At 44.7% G+C, this 22,410-nt stretch overlaps 1 protein-coding gene across 2 annotated transcripts in view; it reads left to right on the top strand.

Annotated features, from left to right (window-relative positions):
• The window catches only part of LOC141258724 (oocyte zinc finger protein XlCOF7.1-like), a 170,953-nt gene that overhangs the window by 22,630 nt on the left and 125,913 nt on the right, over positions 1-22,410 (top strand). For both annotated transcript variants that reach the window (XM_073673771.1, XM_073673772.1), the window contains exons 2-3: positions 4,762-4,888; positions 22,183-22,362. In XM_073673771.1, coding sequence (XP_073529872.1) covers positions 4,762-4,888; positions 22,183-22,362 — 307 coding nt within the window. The remainder of the gene's footprint in view (positions 1-4,761; positions 4,889-22,182; positions 22,363-22,410) is intronic.

Genomic DNA, 22,410 nt, shown 5'->3' with positions numbered 1-22,410 from the left:
TCTGACGTTCGGTGTCTTTTGCTGTGGATTTTCTCTCTGATCGGTTCTCTGTGACGTTCGGTGGCTTTTGCTGTGGATTTTCTCTCTGATCGGTTCTCTGTGACGTTCGGTGTCTTTTGCTGTGGATTTTCCCTCTGATCGGTTCTCTGTGACGTTCGGTGTCTTTTGCTGTGGATTTTCCCTCTGATCGGTTCTCTGTGACGTTCTGTGACTTTTGCTGTGGATTTTCCCTCTGATCGGTTCTCTGTGACGTTCGGTGACTTTTGCTGTGGATTTTCCCTCTGATCGGTTCTCTGTGACGTTCGGTGTCTTTTGCTGTGGATTTTCCCTCTGATCGGTTCTCTGTGACGTTCGGTGTCTTTTGCTGTGGATTTTCCCTCTGATCGGTTCTCTGTGACGTTCGGTGTCTTTTGCTGTGGATTTTCCCTCTGATCGGTTCTCTGTGACGTTCGGTGTCTTTTGCTGTGGATTTTCCCTCTGATCGGTTCTCTGTGACGTTCGGTGTCTTTTGCTGTGGATTTTCCCTCTGATCGGTTCTCTGTGACGTTCTGTGACTTTTGCTGTAGATTTTCCCTCTGATCGGTTCTCTGTGTCGTTCGGTGTCTTTTGCTGTGGATTTTCCCTCTGATCGGTTCTCTGTGACGTTCGGTGTCTTTTGCTGTGGATTTTCCCTCTGATCGGTTCTCTGTGACGTTCGGTGTCTTTTGCTGTGGATTTTCCCTCTGATCGGTTCTGTGTGACGTTCTGTGACTTTTGCTATGGATTTTCCCTCTGATCGGTTCTCTGTGACGTTCTGTGACTTTTGCTGTGGATTTTCCCTCTGATCGGTTCTCTGTGACGTTCGGTGTCTTTTGCTGTGGATTTTCCCTCTGATCGGTTCTCTGTGACGTTCGGTGTCTTTTGCTGTGGATTTTCCCTCTGATCGGTTCTCTGTGTCGTTCGGTGGCTTTTGCTGTAGATTTCCCCTCTGATCGGTTCTCTGTGACGTTCGGTGTCTTTTCCTGTGGATTTTCTCTCTGATCGGTTCTCTGTGACTTTCGGTGTCTTTTTCTGTGGATTTTCTCTCTGATCGGTTCTCTGTGTCGTTCGGTGTCTTTTGCTGTGGATTTTCCCTCTGATCGGTTCTCTGTGACGTTCGGTGTCTTTTGCTGTGGATTTTCCCTCTGATCGGTTCTCTATGACGTTCGGTGTCTTTTGCTGTGGATTTTCCCTCTGATCGGTTCTCTGTGACGTTCGGTGGCTTTTGCTGTGGATTTTCCCTCTGATCGGTTCTCTGTGACGTTCGGTGGCTTTTGCTGTGGATTTTCCCTCTGATCGGTTCTCTGTGACGTTCGGTGACTTTTGCTGTGGATTTTCCCTCTGATCGGTTCTCTGTGTCTTTTGCTGGGGATTTTCTCTCTGATCGGTTCTCTGTGACGTTCGGTGTCTTTTGCTGTGGATTTTCCCTCTGATCGGTTCTTTGTGACGTTCGGTGACTTTTGTTTTGGATTTTCCCTCTGATCGGTTCTCTGTGTCTTTTGCTGGGGATTTTCTCTCTGATCGGTTCTCTGTGACGTTCGGTGGCTTTTGCTGTGGATTTTCCCTCTGATCGGTTCTCTGTGACGTTCGGTGACTTTTGCTGTGGATTTTCCCTCTGATCGGTTCTCTGTGTCTTTTGCTGGGGATTTTCTCTCTGATCGGTTCTCTGTGACGTTCAGTGTCTTTTGCTGTGGATTTTCTCTCTGATCGGTTCTCTGTTACGTTCGGTGGCTTTTGCTGTGGATTTTCCCTCTGATCGGTTCTCTGTGACGTTCGGTGACTTTTGCTGTGGATTTTCCCTCTGATCGGTTCTCTGTGTCTTTTGCTGTGGATTTTCCCTCTGATCGGTTCTCTGTGACGTTCGGTGTCTTTTGCTGGGGATTTTCTCTCTGATCGGTTCTCTGTGACGTTCGGTGTCTTTTGCTGTGGATTTTCCCTCTGATCGGTTCTCTGTGACGTTCTGTGACTTTTGCTGTGGATTTTCTCTCTGATCGGTTCACTGTGATGTTCGGTGTCTTTTGCTGTGGATTTTCCCTCTGATCGGTTCTCTGTGAGGTTCGGTGGCTTTTGCTGTGGATTTTCCCTCTGATCGGTTCTCTGTGACATTCGGTGACTTTTGCTGTGGATTTTCCCTCTGATCGGTTCTCTGTGTCTTTTGCTGGGGATTTTCTCTCTGATCGGTTCTCTGTGACGTTCGGTGGCTTTTGCTGTGGATTTTCTCTCTGATCGGTTCTCTGTGACGTTCGGTGACTTTTGCTGTGGATTTTCCCTCTGATCGGTTCTCTGTGTCTTTTGCTGGGGATTTTCTCTCTGATCGGTTCTCTGTGACGTTCGGTGTCTTTTGCTGTGGATTTTCCCTCTGATCGGTTCTCTGTGACGTTCGGTGACTTTTGCTGTGGATTTTCCCTCTGATCGGTTCTCTGTGTCTTTTGCTGGGGATTTTCTCTCTGATCGGTTCTCTGTGACGTTCGGTGTCTTTTGCTGTGGATTTTCCCTCTGATCGGTTCTCTGTGACGTTCTGTGACTTTTGCTGTGGATTTTCTCTCTGATCGGTTCTCTGTGACGTTCGGTGGCTTTTGCTGTGGATTTTCCCTCTGATCGGTTCTCTGTGACGTTCGGTGACTTTTGCTGTGGATTTTCCCTCTGATCGGTTCTCTGTGACGTTCTGTGACTTTTGCTGTGGATTTTCCCTCTGATCGGTTCTCTGTGACGTTCTGTGACTTTTGCTGTGGATTTTCTCTCTGATCGGTTCTCTGTGACGTTCGATGTCTTTTGCTGTGGATTTTCTCTCTGATCGGTTCTCTGTGACGTTCGGTGTCTTTTGCTGTGGATTTTCCCTCTGATCGGTTCTCTGTGATGTTCGGTGTCTTTTGCTGTGGATTTTCCCTCTGATCGGTTCTCTGTGACGTTCGGTGTCTTTTGCTGTGGATTTTCCCTCTGATCGGTTCTCTGTGACGTTCTGTGACTTTTGCTGTGGATTTTCTCTCTGATCGGTTCTCTGTGACGTTCTGTGACTTTTGCTGGGGATTTTCTCTCTGATCGGTTCTCTGTGACGTTCGGTGTCTTTTGCTGTGGATTTTCCCTCTGATTGGTTCTCTGTGACTTTCGGTGAAAGAGTGAAATGTTCCAGCATCGGTGTAAAATATCCCATCTCAGGCTACATATGTAAGCAAGGGAGAATCAGGGTTTGGCTAGCTAAGCAAGTTACATTTTATTGAAGTATAAATATACTACATACCCAATAATCAAAAGTAGAATTCAATAAAGAACGAGAAAAGTGCAGTGTGCCAAGGAACTGCAAAGCTGCGGGGTAGCTCAGCCGAAGAGCATATCTACCAATAAGGTGAAAGGTAGTGTGTACTATATAGTAGGGACCAACGTCTCACCAATAGGGAATAGACATCTAACATCATAATATAATTATGTCATGAATTAATATAAAGTTCCAAAGGCTTACCAAAGTCAAGCAGAGCAGCCCGGCAGCGATGCAGGTGGAAGTGGGGATAAGCGAAATGCCTCAACGCGCGTTTGCTATAAGATTTTTTAGCTTTCTCAAGAGGCCTCTTGACCTCAAAACATTATGACGTTAGATGTCTATACTCTATTGGATACATTTTGGGAGACCAGGTTGGGACGATGAAGTGACCTGGCCCCATGGATATGTTGTTTGGGGTTGCCAGGTGGGACCCTCCAGTCGCCTGGACCCATGGAGACATTTGGAGAAGCCAGATTGGGATCAGCCGGTCATCTGGCCCCATGGAAACTCTCGGAGAGGCCAGGATGGGACTCTCGGGTCTCCTGTCCTTCTACCTCGATGGACTGCTAGCTTCCTAAGCTTGACGCTACTTTCTCTCTGTGGGGGCCCGCCAAACGTGGGGGGGTCTCTGGTTGAGGTAGTTGGCCCTGGAAGTCCCAAAAGCTCAGCTGATCTATTCTTGATGGGGCAGCGGAAGGGTGAGACTGTGTAATGTTCCACCATCTTGAGTATTTGCTGGAACTGATCTATGTGTTTATTGTCCGTTTTGTGGTTCAATAAAGTATTGCCACGCTGGTTTACCCTCACCCTGTGCTGTCTGAGTGGTATTATGCCCACGGAAGACTCCGGGTCTTCACAGTTACATGTCCTTATAAAGACACCAATGTGACATCGCGCAGCTTTAGTATTGTACCAGTAAGATGACCACATAGTCTGGGCGGCCACTCTCCGATACTCCATCATCTGCGTTCTCGACTGAATCATTACATATAGCAGATAGGAGTAGTATATGTGATAGTAGTGAGTGTAGTAGTAGTCCGCTTATCCCCAGAGCTTCCAGTTAAATGATATAAAGGCGAGATCCCAATAATCGTAAGGTATGTTCACATGGAAGCTGTAGATGAGTGTTGTGGAGAAGATTCTGCTTGAGAATCCACATCAGACAATGTCTCCAGTACGGTCTTCTCTACACTAGCTTTCTTCTGCATTAGATGTGAAAACACATCTCTAGTGGCCATGGTGCTACTGTGTGAAAAGAAGGCACAATGAGTATAAGAAACGTATCAGACGCAACGCCTCATACACAGCAACGTCAAAATGGTCAAAACGGTTCAGGTTTTTAAAGGAGACTTGAGAATGAGAGAAGCATCAAAATGTTTGTTAGGAATGGCCCTCAGCTGATTCTTTCAGTGCTCAATAAACACGGATCTGTACTTCACATCTTATGGTGTCCTCGGGGATTTACATCTTTTTACATCTCTTTTTAGAAGATCCATCCAAAACATCAACTTTTCTCTCCTGAATGACAAACCAAAGATGGGCGACAACAAGAATGAGATTACAAGAAGAATAATAGACTTCGCCTTAGAGATCATCTCCCTGCTGAGCGGAGAGGTAAACTCTTCTATATTTCTATTATCTGCTGAGTGGAGAGGTAAACTCTTCTATATTTCTATTATCTGCTGAGTGGAGAGGTAAACTCTTCTATATTTCTATTATCTGCTGAGTGGAGAGGCAAACTCTAATATATATCTATTATCTGCTGAGCGGAGAGGTAAACTCTTCTATATTTCTATCATTATCTGCTGAGTGGAGAGGTAAACTCCTCTATATTTCTATTATTATCTGCTGAGCGGAGAGGTAAACTCTTCTATATTTCTATTATCTGCTGAGTGGAGAGGTAAACTCTTCTATATTTCTATTATCTGCTGAGTGGAGAGGTAAACTCTTCTATATTTCTATTATTATCTGCTGAGTGGAAAGGTAAACTCTTCTATATTTCTATTATCTGCTGAGTGGAGAGGTAAACTCTTCTATATTTCTATTATCTGTTGAGTGGAGAGGTAAACTCTTGTATATTTCTATTATCTGCTGAGTGGAGAGGTAAACTCTTCTATATTTCTATTATTATCTGCTGAGTGGAAAGGTAAACTCTTCTATATTTCTATTATCTGCTGAGTGGAGAGGTAAACTCTTCTATATTTCTATTATCTGCTGAGTGGAGAGGTAAACTCTTCTATATTTCTATTATTATCTGCTGAGTGGAAAGGTAAACTCTTCTATATTTCTATTATCTGCTGAGTGGAGAGGTAAACTCTTCTATATTTCTATTATCTGCTGAGCGGAGAGGTAAACTCTTCTATATTTCTATTATCTGCTGAGTGGAGAGGTAAACTCTTCTATATTTCTATTATTATCTGCTGAGTGGAAAGGTAAACTCTTCTATATTTCTATTATCTGCTGAGTGGAGAGGTAAACTCTTCTATATTTCTATTATCTGCTGAGTGGAGAGGTAAACTCTTCTATATTTCTATTATCTGCTGAGTGGAGAGGTAAACTCTTCTATATTTCTATCATTATCTGCTGAGTGGAGAGGTAAACTCTTCTATATTTCTATTATCTACTGAGTGGAGAGGTGAACTCTTCTATATTTCTATCATTATCTGCTGAGCGGAGAGGTAAACTCTTCTATATTTCTATTATCTGCTGAGTGGAGAGGTAAACTCTTCTATATTTCTATTATCTGCTGAGTGGAGAGGTAAACTCTTCTATATTTCTATTATCTGCTGAGTGGAGAGGTAAACTCTTCTATATTTCTATTATCTGCTGAGTGGAGAGGTAAACTCTTCTATATTTCTATTATCTGCTGAGTGGAGAGGTAAACTCTTCTATATTTCTATTATCTGCTGAGTGGAGAGGTAAACTCTTCTATATTTCTATCATTATCTGCTGAGTGGAGAGGTAAACTCTTCTATATTTCTATTATCTGCTGAGCGGAGAGGTAAACTCTTCTATATTTCTATTATCTGCTGAGTGGAGAGGTAAACTCTTCTATATTTCTATTATCTACTGAGTGGAGAGGTAAACTCTTCTATATTTCTATTATCTGCTGAGCGGAGAGGTAAACTCTTCTATATTTCTATTATCTGCTGAGCGGAGAGGTAAACTCTTCTATATTTCTATTATCTGCTGAGCGGAGAGGTAAACTCTTCTATATTTCTATTATCTGCTGAGCGGAGAGGTAAACTCTTCTATATTTCTATTATCTGCTGAGTGGAGAGGTAAACTCTTCTATATTTCTATTATCTACTGAGTGGAGAGGTAAACTCTTCTATATTTCTATTATCTGCTGAGTGGAGAGGTAAACTCTTCTATATTTCTATTATCTGCTGAGCGGAGAGGTAAACTCTTCTATATTTCTATTATCTGCTGAGTGGAGAGGTAAACTCTTCTATATTTCTATCATTATCTGCTGAGTGGAGAGGTAAACTCTTCTATATTTCTATTATCTGCTGAGTGGAGAGGTAAACTCTTCTATATTTCTATTATCTACTGAGTGGAGAGGTAAACTCTTCTATATTTCTATTATCTACTGTGTAGAGAGGTAAACTCTTCTATATTTCTATTATCTGCTGAGCGGAGAGGTAAACTCTTCTATATTTCTATTATCTGCTGAGTGGAGAGGTAAACTCTTCTATATTTCTATCATTATCTGCTGAGCGGAGAGGTAAACTCTTCTATATTTCTATCATTATCTGCTGAGTGGAGAGGTAAACTCTTCTATATTTCTATCATTATCTGCTGAGTGGAGAGGTAAACTCTTCTATATTTCTATCATTATCTGCTGAGTGGAGAGGTAAACTCTTCTATATTTCTATTATCTGCTGAGTGGAGAGGTAAACTCTTCTATATTTCTATTATCTACTGAGTGGAGAGGTAAACTCTTCTATATTTCTATCATTATCTGCTGAGTGGAGAGGTAAACTCTTCTATATTTCTATCATTATCTGCTGAGTGGAGAGGTAAACTCTTCTATATTTCTATTATCTGCTGAGTGGAGAGGTAAACTCTTCTATATTTTTATGATTATCTGCTGAGCGGAGAGGTAAACTCTTCTATATTTCTATCATTATCTGCTGAGTGGAGAGGTAAACTCTTCTATATTTCTATTATCTGCTGAGTGGAGAGGTAAACTCTTCTATATTTCTATTATCTGCTGAGTGAGGAGGTAAACTCTTCTATATTTCCATTATCTACTGAGCGGAGAGGTAAACTCTTCTATATTTCTATCATTATCTGCTGAGTGGAGAGGTAAACTCTTCTATATTTCTATCATTATCTGCTGAGTGGAGAGGTAAACTCTTCTATATTTGTATTATCTGCTGAGTGGAGAGGTAAACTCTTCTATATTTCTATTATTATCTGCTGAGTGGAGAGGTAAACTCTTCTATATTTCTATTATTATCTGCTGAGTGGAGAGGTAAACTCTTCTATATTTCTATTATCTGCTGAGTGTAGAGGTAAACTCTTCTATATTTCTATCATTATCTGCTGAGTGGAGAGGTAAACTCTTCTATATATCTATTATCTGCTGAGTGGAGAGGTAAACTCTTCTATATTTCTATTATCTGCTGAGTGGAGAGGTAAACTCTTCTATATTTCTATTATCTGCTGAGTGGAGAGGTAAACTCTTCTATATTTCTATTATCTGCTGAGTGGAGAGGTAAACTCTTCTATATTTCTATTATCTGCTGAGCGGAGAGGTAAACTCTTCTATATTTCTATTATCTGCTGAGTGGAGAGGTAAACTCTTCTATATTTCTATCATTATCTGCTGAGTGGAGAGGTAAACTCTTCTATATTTCTATTATCTGCTGAGTGGAGAGGTAAACTCTTCTATATTTCTATTATCTGCTGAGTGGAGAGGTAAACTCTTCTATATTTCTATTATCTGCTGAGCGGAGAGGTAAACTCTTCTATATTTCTATTATCTGCTGAGTGGAGAGGTAAACTCTTCTATATTTCTATTATCTGCTGAGCGGAGAGGTAAACTCTTCTATATTTCTATTATCTGCTGAGTGGAGAGGTAAACTCTTCTATATTTCTATCACTCTCTGCTGAGTGGAGAGGTAAACTCTTCTATATTTCTATTATCTGCTGAGTGGAGAGGTAAACTCTTCTATATTTCTATTATCTGCTGAGTGGAGAGGTAAACTCTTCTATATTTCTATTATCTGCTGAGTGGAGAGGTAAACTCTTCTATATTCTCTTTTTTTGTTTTCCTTCACCATTTTACCACCTTTGGATTCTTCCCATTTTTATGTGCGTTGTGTGGTAAAGTAAATGGTATCTCTATAAAATTCTAATTTTCCTGCCATAGAACAAGCCCTCATTTGACTCTTGTTATTGACTTAATTGCAACATTTATAATGTTCTTATGTTAACCTTTAATGGATTAAATGGAGCAAAATGGAGCTCTTTGACCTCCACATGACCCTTATCTTCGGCTGAGACCATGTAACTCCCGTTTCTGCAAACAAGTAATTAAAGTTGGTTACTGATAGATGGCAGACACAAATTCCATCTTCCTCAGTTTGCAGAATAAAGGCCCCGTCACACTAAGCGATATCGCTAGCGAGATCGCTGCTGTGTCACGGTTTTGGTGACTCACCAGCGACCTCACCAGCGATGTCGCTATGTGTGACACTTTGCAACGATCAGGCCCCTGCTGTGAGGTCGCTGATCGTTGCAAAGTGTCCTGGACCATTTTTTGGTCGTTGGCCTCCCGCTGGCCAGCACACATCGCTGTGTGTGACCAGCGGGACCAACGATCTGGCTGGTAACCATGGTAAACATCGGGTTACTAGGGGCACGCGCGCACTTAGTAACCCGCTGTTTACCATAGATACCACTCTGCTACTGTGAGCGGAGGCTCCAGCGCACGGTAGCAGAGTGGTATCCATGGTAAACAGCGGGTTACTAGGGGCACACGCGCACTTAGTAACCCGATGTTTACCATAGTTACCAGCCTGCTCCTGCTTGCAGCAGGCTGGTAACGGGAGCAGGACATCGTGGAACGATTCTTTCCACGATATCGCTGCTCCCCTGATCGCTGGTGAGCCTGCCTGTTTGACAGCTCACCAGCGATGTATTAGCGATGCAGCAACGATCCCTGACAGGTCGTATCGTTGTCGGGATCGCTGCTGCAGGCCCCGTCACACTAAGCGATGCAGCAGTGATCCCGACAATGATACGACCTGTCAGGGATCGTTGCTGCATCGCTAATACATCGCTGGTGAGCTGTCAAACAGGCAGGCTCACCAGCGATCAGGGGAGCAGCGATATCGTGGAAAGAATCGTTCCACGATGTCCTGCTCCCGTTACCAGTCTGCTGCTTAAGCAGGAGCAGGCTGGTAACTATGGTAAATATCGGGTTACTAAGTGGTAAATATCGGGTTACTAAGTGCGCGTGTGCCCCTAGTAACCCGCTGTTTACCATGGATACCACTCTGCTACGGTGCGCTGGAGCCTCCACTCACCGTAGCAGAGTGGTATCTATGGTAAACAGCGGGTTACTAAGTGCGCGCGTGCCCCTAGTAACCCGATATTTACCATGGTTACCAGCCAGATCGTTGGTCCCGCTGGTCACACACAGCGATGTGTGCTGGCCAGCGGGAGGCCAACGACCAAAAAATGGTCCAGGACACTTTGCAACGATCAGCGACCTCACAGCAGGGGCCTGATCGTTGCAAAGTGTCACACATAGCGACATCGCTGGTGAGGTCGCTGGTGAGTCACCAAAACCGTGACACAGCAGCGATCTCGCTAGCGATATCGCTTAGTGTGACGGGGCCTTAATGGGGGAGGTGACAGATTTATGGCTGGTGGAGATAACCTATCACCTCTATCCTCAGTGTGACCAGAACTGGCAGGCAGACTACTTCTAAGCTTCTTTGTCATCGTTTGCAAGTTATGAATATTGGCTTTTTATAAACTGTGTTGATGTGACAGATATGAGAGACATATTTTCGGAGTTGTGGCGAACGTAACTTATTGTCTTGTATCACTGGGCAGTTGCATTAAAACCTCCAAATTAATATCAGTCAGATTGTTGACCATACGTTTACCATTGTTCCTCTGTATGAAAGTTGGGGATCCCATAATTTTCTAAAATCCATGGCCACATCCCATGACAAGCCCTGTTATTAGTCACCGGAGGATAGGTATGTGAGCGTGACTTGTGTTAATAATTATAGTTCGGTATTTTGCTTTTATCGTCAGTCCCGGAAGAGCGTGCGCCGTGACTCGAGCCACTACCCTAAGGAGTACGTCCTTCCTCTAAGCTTTGAGTCATTTCCGTGTTTCAGGTTTAGTACATTTCGTTTGTTAACCCTTTTTATTTTATGTAATTTTATATACTGTATTGTTTTATTCCCATTTTGTAACATCTGTGTATATTTTTATAAACATTGCCTACTTTTTGGATTAACCCCTTAAGGACCGAGCCACTTTGTAGGTTAATGACCAGGCCTCATATTTTAAATCTGACCAGTGTCACTTTGAGGTAATAACTCTAGAACGCTTCAACGGATCCCACTGATTTTGAGATTGTTCTTTCGTGACATCATGTACTTTAGAATAGAGGCAAAATTTATTCGATATCACTTGCGTTTATTTGTGAAAAAAATGAAATTTGCAAAAATTTAGAAAATGTTACAATTTTCAAACTTAGAACTGTTAAGCCCTTAAATCATAGAGATTTGTCACACATAATAGTTAATAAATAACATTTCCCACATGTCTACTTTACATCAGCACAATTTTGGAAACAATTTTTTTTGTTATGGAGCTATAAGGGTTAAAAGTTGACCAGCGATTTCTCATTTTTCCAACTAAATTTACAAAACCATTTTTTTAGGGACCACATCACATTTGAAGTCACTTTGAGGGGTCTTTATGACAGAAAATACCCAAAAGTGACACCATTCTAAAAACTGCACCCCTCAAGGTGCTCAAAACCACATTCAAGAAGTTTATTAACCCTTCAGGTGCTTCACAGGAACTGAAGCAACGAGGAAGAAAATAATTCACATTTAACTTTTTTTCACAAAAAAATTAATTTTAGACGCAAGCTCTCATCATTGCCGCCTTTGAACTGACTTCTGGATATCCTTTTTAAAATGTGGATGCCGTCTTTTAGATGTGACCTCCAGAAAGTGATTCATAAAGGGGTAACAATACATTAGGATCACAGGATTTTATCTCTTTTTATGAACCCTAAAATCTTGTTTGCTTTTGCTGTTTGCTGCTGCCTGACATTGAGCTGCTGCTGCTCGTAACCAGACTCCCCCGTCCCCCTCCTGCTCTGTAGTCCTGGGTATATTCCCATTTAATATATGCATACATATAATATTCCATTCGCTGGAATCCAATGTGTATATACTATACGCCCAATAACTCGCCTAGTAGTGAAGACAACCATGGCCTCTTCCATCACTCGATTGCGTCATTGTCTTGTTGATTGGAGGCAGCAGAATATTGTATCCTTGACAAATTGGTGGCAGCGGTGGGATCTGCGCGATCTCTCGGCTGTTATCCTTGACAACTATGTAGATGGAAAAGTAAAAAAAGCTGTGAATCTTCAAGAAGATATCCCACCGCTGCCACCAATTGTCAGGACAATCACACATCTGACTGACAATCTATGGTCAAGACAACGACTACTATTGTTACCAGGCAGCTTATTGGGCACTTTCACAGTGAATGTATAGTACGCTGACGAGCAAAAGGGTAACAATGATTTGAACTTCTGACTTTCAGGCGCCATATCTCACCATCCACCGCTGCTTCGAACATGAGACTCCCACCATTTTATAGACAATCATCTTAGCTATCTCACAAATAAATATGACTTGTAGCTATTTTGCATATGGTTAGTTATGCAGATTCTCGTCATGTCACTGCATTGTTACTGTTTTGCTCCTGGTGGTGGAAAAATCTTTTTGTTCCTTTTATATTACAAAATAAAACCTGTCCTCACGTTCCCTAATAGCTCCATGTGTTATTAGGTTGATTCCCATGCGAAAGGTCACTGGTTCGAATCAAGGAGCAGCCATGAAGAAGATTTCCCAAGAAAATAATAATAATCTTTATTGATATAGCGCCAACATATTCCGCAGCGCTTTACAATTCAGAGGTTCATATACAACAGTCATAAGTAACAGCTAAAGATAATACATTAATTACAGCAAAAATAATGGCGCCCCTGCTCGTAAGAGCTCACAATCTACAATGAGGTGGGGGTGACACAAAGGACAGGGGCTTAGTTACAATGATGGTCCAGCCATCCTGAGGGGATGAGGGATAGATAAAGGCTGCAAGGGCTCATCACCGGCCGGCATCTGTAGTCACCGGCCGGCATCTGTAGTCACCGGCCGGCATCTGTAGTCACCGGCCGGCATCTGTAGTCACCGGCCGGCATCTGTAGTCACCGGCCGGCATCTGTAGTCACCGGCCGGCATCTGTAGTCACCGGCCGGCATCTGTAGTCACCGGCCGGCATCTGTAGTCACCGGCCGGCATCTGTAGTCACCGGCCGGCATCTGTAGTCACCGGCCGGCATCTGTAGTCACCGGCCGGCATCTGTAGTCACCGGCCGGCATCTGTAGTCACCGGCCGGCATCTGTAGTCACCGGCCGGCATCTGTAGTCACCGGCCGGTATCTGTAGTCACCGGCCAGTATCTGTAGTGTTTTTTTGGTTCGGTGGAGTTTGATGGAGAATTATGTTCAGAGAACTAGTGGATGGGCTATAAATATATAAAAGGACTTTGATTAGGGAACGTGATAGGCTGCTTTAAACAGGTGTGTTTATAGGGAGCGCCTAAAACTGTGTAAGTTGTGGTTCATCCTAATTTCTTGGGGTAGAGCATTCTAGAGAATGGGTGCAGCTCGGGAGAAGTTTTGCAGCCGGGAGTAGCAGGTACGGATTAGTGCGGATGTTAGTCGGAAGTCGCTTGCGGAGCGTAGAGAACGGGTAGGCCTATAAACAGAAATGAGGGAGGAGATGTAGGGGGCGCTGCACTGTGGAGAGCTTTATGGGTGACAACAAGCAATTTAAATTGGATCTTATAATGTATGGGCAGCCAATGCAATGACTGGCACAGAGCGGAAGCGTCTGAGTAACAATTAGCTAGATATATGACCCTGGCTGCTGCATTAAGGATGGGCTGGAGAGGGAAAAGTTGAGTGATGGGGGGGGGGGGCAATTAATAGAGAGTTACAGTAGTCATGGTGGGAGTGGATGAGGGCAACAATGAGGGTTTTTGTTGTTTCCAGGGTGAGAAAGAGTCAGATTCTTGAGATGTTCTTCGGGTGTAAGCGACAAGAGTGGGCAAGAAATTGTATATGGGAGGTGAAGGAGAGATTGGTGCCAAACATAATACACAGCACAGCGCGCCAGCTGCCTGGTAATTTTTGTGGTCTCACACACAGAGAGGGAGATGTTAGCCTTCCGGAGGTAAGTACACGGCGGGAGCAGAAGTTCAGTTTTGGAAAGGTTCAGTTTCATATAGAGAGCGGACATGATGTTAGAAACTCAGGCCAGACAGTCACTGGTGTTCTGTAGTACAGCGGGGGTAAGGTCAGGGGATGACGTGTATAGTTGTGTGTCATCAGCATAAAGATGATACTGAAAGCCAAATTTGCTGATGATCTGTCCAATTGGGGCTGTGTAGAGAAAGAAGAGAAGAGGGCCAAGGACTGACCCTTGAGAGACCCCAATAGTGAGCGGAAGAGGAGAAGTGATTCACTGAAGGAGCGGTTAGGAAGAGAACCAGGAGAGAGCAATGTCCTTTATGCCGTTTGAGTGGAGCATAGAGAGTAAGAGATGGTGGTAAACAGTGTCAAAAGCTGCAGAAAGTAGTTACCATTACGTTTTGCTGTCAGAAGGTCAGCGGTCACTTTGATTGCAGTTTCTGTAGAATGTAAGCGACAGAAGCCAGAGACTGAGTGGAGAGGTAACGGGAAAGGCCGGAGTAGACCAGGCGCTCCAAGAGTTTAGAGATGAAAGGGAGATTGGAGACTGGTCTGTAGTAATTTGTGCCGGATGCATCAAGACAGGATTTTTTTAAATAAGAGTAATGATCATGTTTGAAGGAGGAGGGGAAGATACCTAACTGACATTTTCAATCTTGCCCTCTTATCTGGTGAGCAGTGATGACTGGAAAGAGAGAGAGAGACTGGAGGAGGTGTGAAGGAATGGGGTCAGTAGCGCATATAGTAAGACAAGAAGAAGAGAGGAGCCTGGAGACTTCTTCTTCTGTGACTGGGTCAAATGTGGGGAGGGATGGGAGTCACGCACTTGGTGGCTGGGAGCTGGTTTCCTGACCGATATTTTCTCAGTAAAGTAGGAGGCCAGATCATCAGCACTAATGTCTGTGATAGAGGCCTGCGCTTTAGGACTGAGGAGGGAGTGAAAGGTGTCTGTCAGGGATTCACAGGATCCCGATTACTCACAGAGACCACCCACTGTGATCTCTGGAGCGAACAGCTCTCTTCTGCCCCCTATCGTCCAGACAATTGCATGATTGGCCGACAATATAGGAGGCTGCAGGCTGTTCTCGCTAAGTAGCTATTGGCAAGCTAACAGTGAGCGTGCGGCATACACACCACCTTCCAACGCATGGAATATATGTATATACTCTTGTACCATCGCTGCCACTTCACGATAACCCAAGAAGATTATTAGCTGCCACCACCAATCAGTTCCGGCCGATCGGACGCCTGCTTTCTGGTAGCGTGTGGCTTCGGGGGGAGGCACGATTACAGAGCAAAAGAAACAGAACTATTACATTTTATGTTAAATCCAAAGGGAGGCAGTGTTTATGAAAAAATATACAAAAGATTTTACAAACAAGACAAAACAATACAGAATATACAGTTACAGAAAATAAAAGGGATTAACAGAAGAATTTACTATACCATTCGCAGAGACGATTCGGTTTAGCCGGAGGAGAGCACCCTGATTTGGCCGTTATAGAACGTGGCCCCTGCTTACACGAAAATATGTATCTCCCAGCATGAGCACAGATCAATATTCGGCTTGATCTTTTATGCTGCAATGGGCCCTGCCCACACACTCCCTTGCGATGACCTCACGAGGGCTGGTCTCTGCTCTTTATGGTTTTATTAATCTCTAATTTCTGTGATATCTCCTCACTGGATGATCGCAGAAGTTAGCAAGTGATGCCATATTTTTTATTGGGATTTTACCTTTCCTTAGAGATCAAACATGACATGGCTGCCGTCAGTTATCTCTCACTGTTGCGTTACAGCTCACCGGCAGTGATCACAGATAGAAAAAATATGCATACTGTTCCTTAATGCGTCCTGCCGCTAAAATATATGTCCCATCACAATCAGAATTATAGAAATTCCGCTATTCCAAATTTCCTTTCTGTGCATCTGAATCTGGGGATGAAAGGAATATGCAACTGGGAATGACCAAGCTATTTTCAGGAGTGTGATATATTCCCTTTGAGGCTTAACGAGATGTTTCCTATGACTTTCAATCTGTGTCTGTTTGTCACACATGTCTCTATTACTATGCATAATGGACATCTTCCTCATTTTTGTTCTACCTGAGGCTTTCTTTCGCTTGGTAGTTAACCTAGATAATTAAGTTTGTCACTTCTTGTGTACTCTGCCATTTTACATAGATGCAGCTTTTTACATTGCTATTTCCTATCCATACTGCAAATGGGATAGGGGAGGGGGGAAGAGAGACTTCTGCGATTTTTAATATTTTTTTGTTTTTGTTTTTTTTTTGGGGGGGAAGGGTTGTTGGACAATGAGTAGATCAGGGTGGTGAAGGAGGTCTGTTTGGCGAGGTCAATGGCAGCGTTATAAGTTCTTAACAAAATTTATAGTTGAAAAAGTTTCTGCTGTGCGAGTTTTCCACCATAGAAATCGGGTTTGCGGTGTGAGCCAGGGCTATTTTACTCTGTGTTTGGAGGTTCTGAGTGTGAGGGGCGCTACTTGGTTCAGAGTGCTTCTGAGAGTGTCATTGCAGTGATTTACAGCCAGATTAGGACAGGAAAAAGAGAAGATTGGGACAGTTGTGCGTGTGGGAAGTCTGTAAGTGTATGGGGGTTAATGGCTTGTAGATTTCTGAATGTGTAATAGGTAGAATTGTGCTAGCGTGGGTGAGGATTTGCGAATGTGAAGGAGAGAATGTTGTGGTCAGAGAGGGGAAGAGGTGAGTTATCTAGGTAGGAGAATAGACAGAGCCGGACAAAGACCAGATCAAGGGTGTTATTGACGCGCCCCCTGGGCCGTGGGGGTACCCGAAGCCGGGCCTTGTAGATGCTGGGGGTAGTAGTCACCGTGGCGGTGACCCGGTCCGTGACCCAGGGCGGTCAAACCAGGGTAGTCTATGTGCACTAATATCAATGTCCGACTACGCCACCTGTGGATTGCGGTTATTGGTAACCGCCGCTGCGGGGCTGTCCGCTGAAGCTGGTGGTATGTGCAGCAAGGTGATGTAACTCCCCACAGGTAGAGTGTAGCTTCAGGGCAGCGTGAGTGGATGATGGTGGTGATGGTGCGAGGTGTCACAGTGCAAGAATAATCACAAAGTCCACACGATGCAGTCCCAGATCCTTTACTCACGGTTTAAACAGTTCCACTTACAGGGCCAGTGTAAGCCCACGGCGTCCTGTGCTCACGCAGTGCGGGGCCCGGTTGACCCTCAGGTTACTCCGGAGTATTTTCCAGGACCCCCTTCTGTGTGTCCTTTCTGGCCTCTTTCCTCGTACCTCACACCTAGCGGCACCTCTGTCCAGTGACCTCGGGCATTGGCGGGCGACGTGTGTTCCGTCCACTGGCCCTATGTGGCTACCTTCCTGGTGGCTGCTGTGGGCGGCCTGCTGTACTTGAAGTGCTGCAGCCTCCGGTTCCCAGTTGAGCCCTGTAGTCTCTTCTGGTTGAGGGACCCGGTTCCCTTCTTCTGGCCTGACCTCATAGAATCATAGAATCATAGAATGGAAGAGTTGGAAGGGACCTCCTGGGTCATCTGGTCCAACCCCCTGCTCAAAGCAGGATTCACTAAATCATCTCAGACAGATGTCTGTCCAGCCTCTGTTTGAAGACGTCCATTGAAGGGGAACTCACCACGTCTCGTGGCAGCCTGTTCCACTCATTAATCACCCTAACTGTCAAAAAGTTTTTTCTAATATCTAATCTGTGTCTCCTCCCATTTAGTTTCATCCCATTGCTTCTAGTCTTTCCCTGTGCAAATGAGAATAAAGATGATCCTTCTACAATGTGACAGCCCTTGACATATTTGTAGACAGCTATTAAGTCTCCTCTCAGTCTTCTTTTTTGCAAGCTAAACATTCCCAAATCCTGCAACCGTTCCTCATAGGACATGGTTTGCAGACCAGTCACCATTCTGGTCGCTCTTCTCTGAACTTGTTCCAGTTTGTCAATGTCTTTTTTAAAATGTGGTGCCCAAAACTGTACACAGTATTCCAGATGAGGTCTGACCAAAGAGGAGTAAAGACCGATAATGACTTCACGTGATCTAGACTGTATGCTTCTGTTAATACATCCCAGAATTGTATTTGCCTTTTTTGCTGCTGCATCACACTGTTGACTCATGTTCAGTCTATGATCTATTAGTATACCTAAGTCTTTTTCACATGTACTGTTGCTTAGCTCTATTCCTCCCATTCTGTATATGCTTTTTTCATTTTTATTGCCCAGATGTAGTACTTTGCATTTTTCCCTGTTAAAAACCATTCTGTTGGTTGCTGCCCACTGCTCCAGTTTATTTAGGTCTTTTTGAATCCTCTCTCTCTCTTCTCTAGTATTAGCTATCCCTCCTAGCTTTGTGTCATCAGCAAATTTAATCAGTTTACCCTCAATTCCTTCATCTAAATCATTGATGAAGATGTTGAACAATACAGGTCCCAGGACAGAGCCCTGTGGTATCCCACTTGAGACCTCCCTACTTCCTGGCAGCGGCGGGCGTACGGGTGGCGGCTGCACGGCCCGTACTCCTGGGGTCCCTTCGGTTCCTGTCCTGGAGCCTTCCTGCTCCCCTTCTCTCTCCCTTCTCCTTCAGGCTCAGGCCTCCTGACTAGGCCCGCCTGTGGAGCAGAGCTCATGCAGAGCCCCTGCTCCTGTCACTTTCCTCCTCTGACTGAACGAACTCCACCCTGATCTAAGATGGTTACTTACTTTTATACCTACTCCTGATGTGCTCCCAGGATCTACGTTCTCCACCCATCCGCTACATAGTTCCCCCTCTCTACGTGGTTCCTCCCCACTCCAGCCAGGGATCAGGGACTGTGCTCTCCCGTAGGAGCAATCCCGCCCTGTCCCCCGGAAATGTGGTGTAGTGAATGTAGTGTTAGGGCCCTGAGTCATACTCCTTCCTTACCTGAGAGTGAGGTACCATACCTCTGGATGAGATGCAATAACTCTGTGGCGACCGAACCCTCAGGGGCGCCACATTATCGTCTTTGTGTGTCTCATAGGTTGAAAGCTGTGAGAGGCCAAGAGACGTGAGTAGAGATTGGGGCATCCCAGCTTCTGAGGTGGGGATGTTTATGGGGATTTTGATGTCTCCTAGGGTAAGGGTGGATGAGCCTGGGCGACGGCTACTTTGAGAGAGAGGGGATGGAAGAGCCTGATGGTGTGGACTTCAAAAGAAAGGAATGAGAGTGATGGAATTGGGAGAATGACCTGGAAAGTGCATTGTGGGGACAGGAGTAAGTCGACTCCACCACCAAGTCTCTTTGCTGGTCTCGGGGGAATGGAAAAAAATGTAAGCCGCCATGAGAAATAGTGGCAGGGGAAACATTGTCAGAATCCTGAATCTAGCATTCAGTGAGGGTCAGCAGATTAAGAGAGTTATTCAGAAAGTAGTTGTGCAGGAAAGGAAGCTTGTTTCATGTAGACCTTGGATTCCAGAGTGTGACAAACAAACTCGTATGCTTCATAATAATGAGATCGCAGACGTCCATGCAAAGCACCGTGTGATGCTTGTTACACAAGTCTGGAATGGTGGCCTGAAAAAAGGTGAAAAAGCCTCAACGTCAATATCGTCATAAGAAGTGTCGGCTCGAGTTTGCAAAAAAAGTACAATATGTGGACAGTAGAAGGTTGAAAACGGGTGATTTGGAGCGATGAGATGAAAGTCAATACACTAGCTCTGATGGGTGCAAATGGGTCTGAAAGAAACAAGAGGAAAAAGGGACTAACGGATTGAGAAATTGAAGGAACTATCAAGTTCTGTGGAGGAAGCCTGATGATATGGGGTTGTTTCACAGCCAAAGGCGTTGGATACTTGACCAGGATCAATATCAATATGTGAATATTCTACAAAACGAGTTTTTTCGTACACTCGAGTACTATGGGTATGAAAAAGATGACATAGTGTTCCAGTAGGACTACGACCCTAAGCATACGTCGAGATTGGCGTAGAAATGGTTCAATGACAATGAAGTAGAGGTGCTGGATTGGCCCCACAGTCCCCAGACCGCAACCCAATCCAACACTTGTGATTAGAGGTTGAAGAAAAAGCTGTATACATACCCAAGTGAGTCCACCAGTATGCATCAACTTTTGGAACATGTGAAAGAGCTGGGATCAAATTTCGGTCGAGACATGTTTGAATCTGAACGAGAGCATGACCAGAAGGATTCAGGCAGTGGTGAAAGCCAAAGGTGGTTTTATAAAATACTGAAAAAATAAAAAAGTAGATTTTTAGGAACAAAACGGTAACAATGCAGTGACATGACACGAATCTGCATAACTAATCATATGCTAAATGGTTGTAAGTCAGATTTATGTATGAGATAGCCAAGAAGATTGTCTATAAAATGATGGGAGTCTCACGTTCGAAGCAGTGGTGGATGGTGAGATATTTGGTCTGAAAGTCAAAAGTTCAAAACGTTGTGTATACACATCCTCTTCTACCTTTGACCAACAACCGTCCAGGAAGAATGCAAAACACATGGTTTATAGAGCAAGGGGAACAAAGCTATTACGTTTTATATATTTAATCCAACAATTAGGCCGTTGTGTTCGGGGCTGTGCCACAATGCTGAAAATGTCTCCCATATCTAGCCTTCACCTGTCACTAAAAACCGAAAGCACAAAAATTGTCCGCGACGTGAAGGGGTTAACAAAATTAGCCTCAAACAAATAAACTTAAATTATTTCATTAAGGGCAAATGTTTTTCCAGCTCAAGTCCAGGGAAGCAGGACAACCTACTTGTGCCCGGATTTAGAAATGCTAATTACAAATCTAAACCTACAGGTCTGTCCATGACGAGCGTGTGCGCATCATGGAGGTCGATGTCAGAGGACTTATGCTTCCCCTTATTATGGATGTAACTCCCGGACCTCAGCCTCCATGATGTTCACACGCTCGGTATAGACAAATCTGTACACTTAGCCTTGTAATTTTCCATTTTTTAAAACCGAGACTGGCACTAGCAGATTGTATAGTTTCCTTGTAGTTGAGCTGGAAAACATTTGAGCTCTTCTGAGTCTGCTGATTAAAAAGGGAGATGGCCGACGTTACCTCGTCAGTATACAGGGAAGATGGCCGTCGTTACCTTGTCAGTATACAGGGAAGAAGGCCGTCGTTACCTCGTCAGTATACAGGGAAGAAGGCCGTCGTTACCTCGTCAGTATACAGGGAAGAAGGCCGTCGTTACCTCGTCAGTATACAGGGAAGAAGGCCGTCGTTACCTCGTCAGTATACAGGGAAGAAGGCCGTCGTTACCTCGTCGGTATACAGGGAAGAAGGCCGTCGTTACCTCGTCGGTATACAGGGAAGATGGCCGTCGTTACCTCGTCGGTATACAGGGAAGAAGGCCGTCGTTACCTTGTCGGTATACAGGGAAGAAGGACGTCGTTACCTCGTCAGTATACAGGGAAGAAGGCCGTCGTTACCTCGTCAGTATACAGGGAAGAAGGCCGTCGTTACCTCGTCAGTATACAGGGAAGAAGGCCGTCGTTACCTCGTCAGTATACAGGGAAGAAGGCCGTCGTTAACTCGTCAGTATACAGGGAAGAAGGCCGTCGTTACCTCGTCAGTATACAGGGAAGAAGGCCGTCGTTACCTCGTCAGTATACAGGGAAGATGGCCGTCGTTACCTCGTCAGTATACAGGGAAGAAGGCCGTCGTTACCTCGTCAGTATACAGGGAAGAAGGCCGTCGTTACCTCGTCAGTATACAGGGAAGAAGGCCGTCGTTACCTCGTCAGTATACAGGGAAGAAGGCCGTCGTTACCTCGTCAGTATACAGGGAAGAAGGCCGTCGTTACCTCGTCAGTATACAGGGAAGAAGGCCGTCGTTACCTCGTCAGTATACAGGGAAGAAGGCCGTCGTTACCTCGTCAGTATACAGGGAAGAAGGCCGTCGTTACCTCGTCAGTATACAGGGAAGATGGCCGTCGTTACCTCGTCAGTATACAGGGAAGAAGGCCGTCGTTACCTCGTCAGTATACAGGGAAGAAGGCCGTCGTTACCTCGTCAGTATACAGGGAAGAAGGCCGTCGTTACCTCGTCAGTATACAGGGAAGAAGGCCGTCGTTACCTCGTCAGTATACAGGGAAGAAGGCCGTCGTTACCTCGTCAGTATACAGGGAAGAAGGCCGTCGTTACCTCGTCAGTGTACAGGGAAGAAGGCCGTCGTTACCTCGTCAGTGTACAGGGAAGAAGGCCGTCGTTACCTCGTCAGTATACAGGGAAGAAGGCCGTCGTTACCTCGTCAGTATACAGGGAAGAAGGCCGTCGTTACCTCGTCAGTATACAGGGAAGAAGGCCGTCGTTACCTCGTCAGTCTGTGTAATAATAGTGAACTAATTCTAAGTGTCTTTCTTCATCTACAGGATTACACAATAGTTAAGAAGACATCGAGTGACTGTGAGACCCCCATCATCCATCTCCATGAGCCCAGAGGAGGGAAAAGAAGCCAGAGAACCACCACAAAACCTCCTCCGCGCACGCTGATACATGAGAAGAAGATCCTAGAACTCACCAAAAGGATCACTGAGCTGCTGAGCGGAGAGGTGACTGCTGGGAGATTATACAGTATACACTGGAGGATTCTGGGTGAT

This window comes from Phyllobates terribilis, unplaced genomic scaffold (genome assembly GCF_046119375.1).
Source record: "Phyllobates terribilis strain yellow unplaced genomic scaffold, ASM4611937v1 Scaffold_3__8_contigs__length_932513732, whole genome shotgun sequence".
Classification (NCBI taxonomy): domain Eukaryota; kingdom Metazoa; phylum Chordata; class Amphibia; order Anura; family Dendrobatidae; genus Phyllobates; species Phyllobates terribilis.
This window is presented reverse-complemented; position numbering and strand designations above follow the sequence as displayed.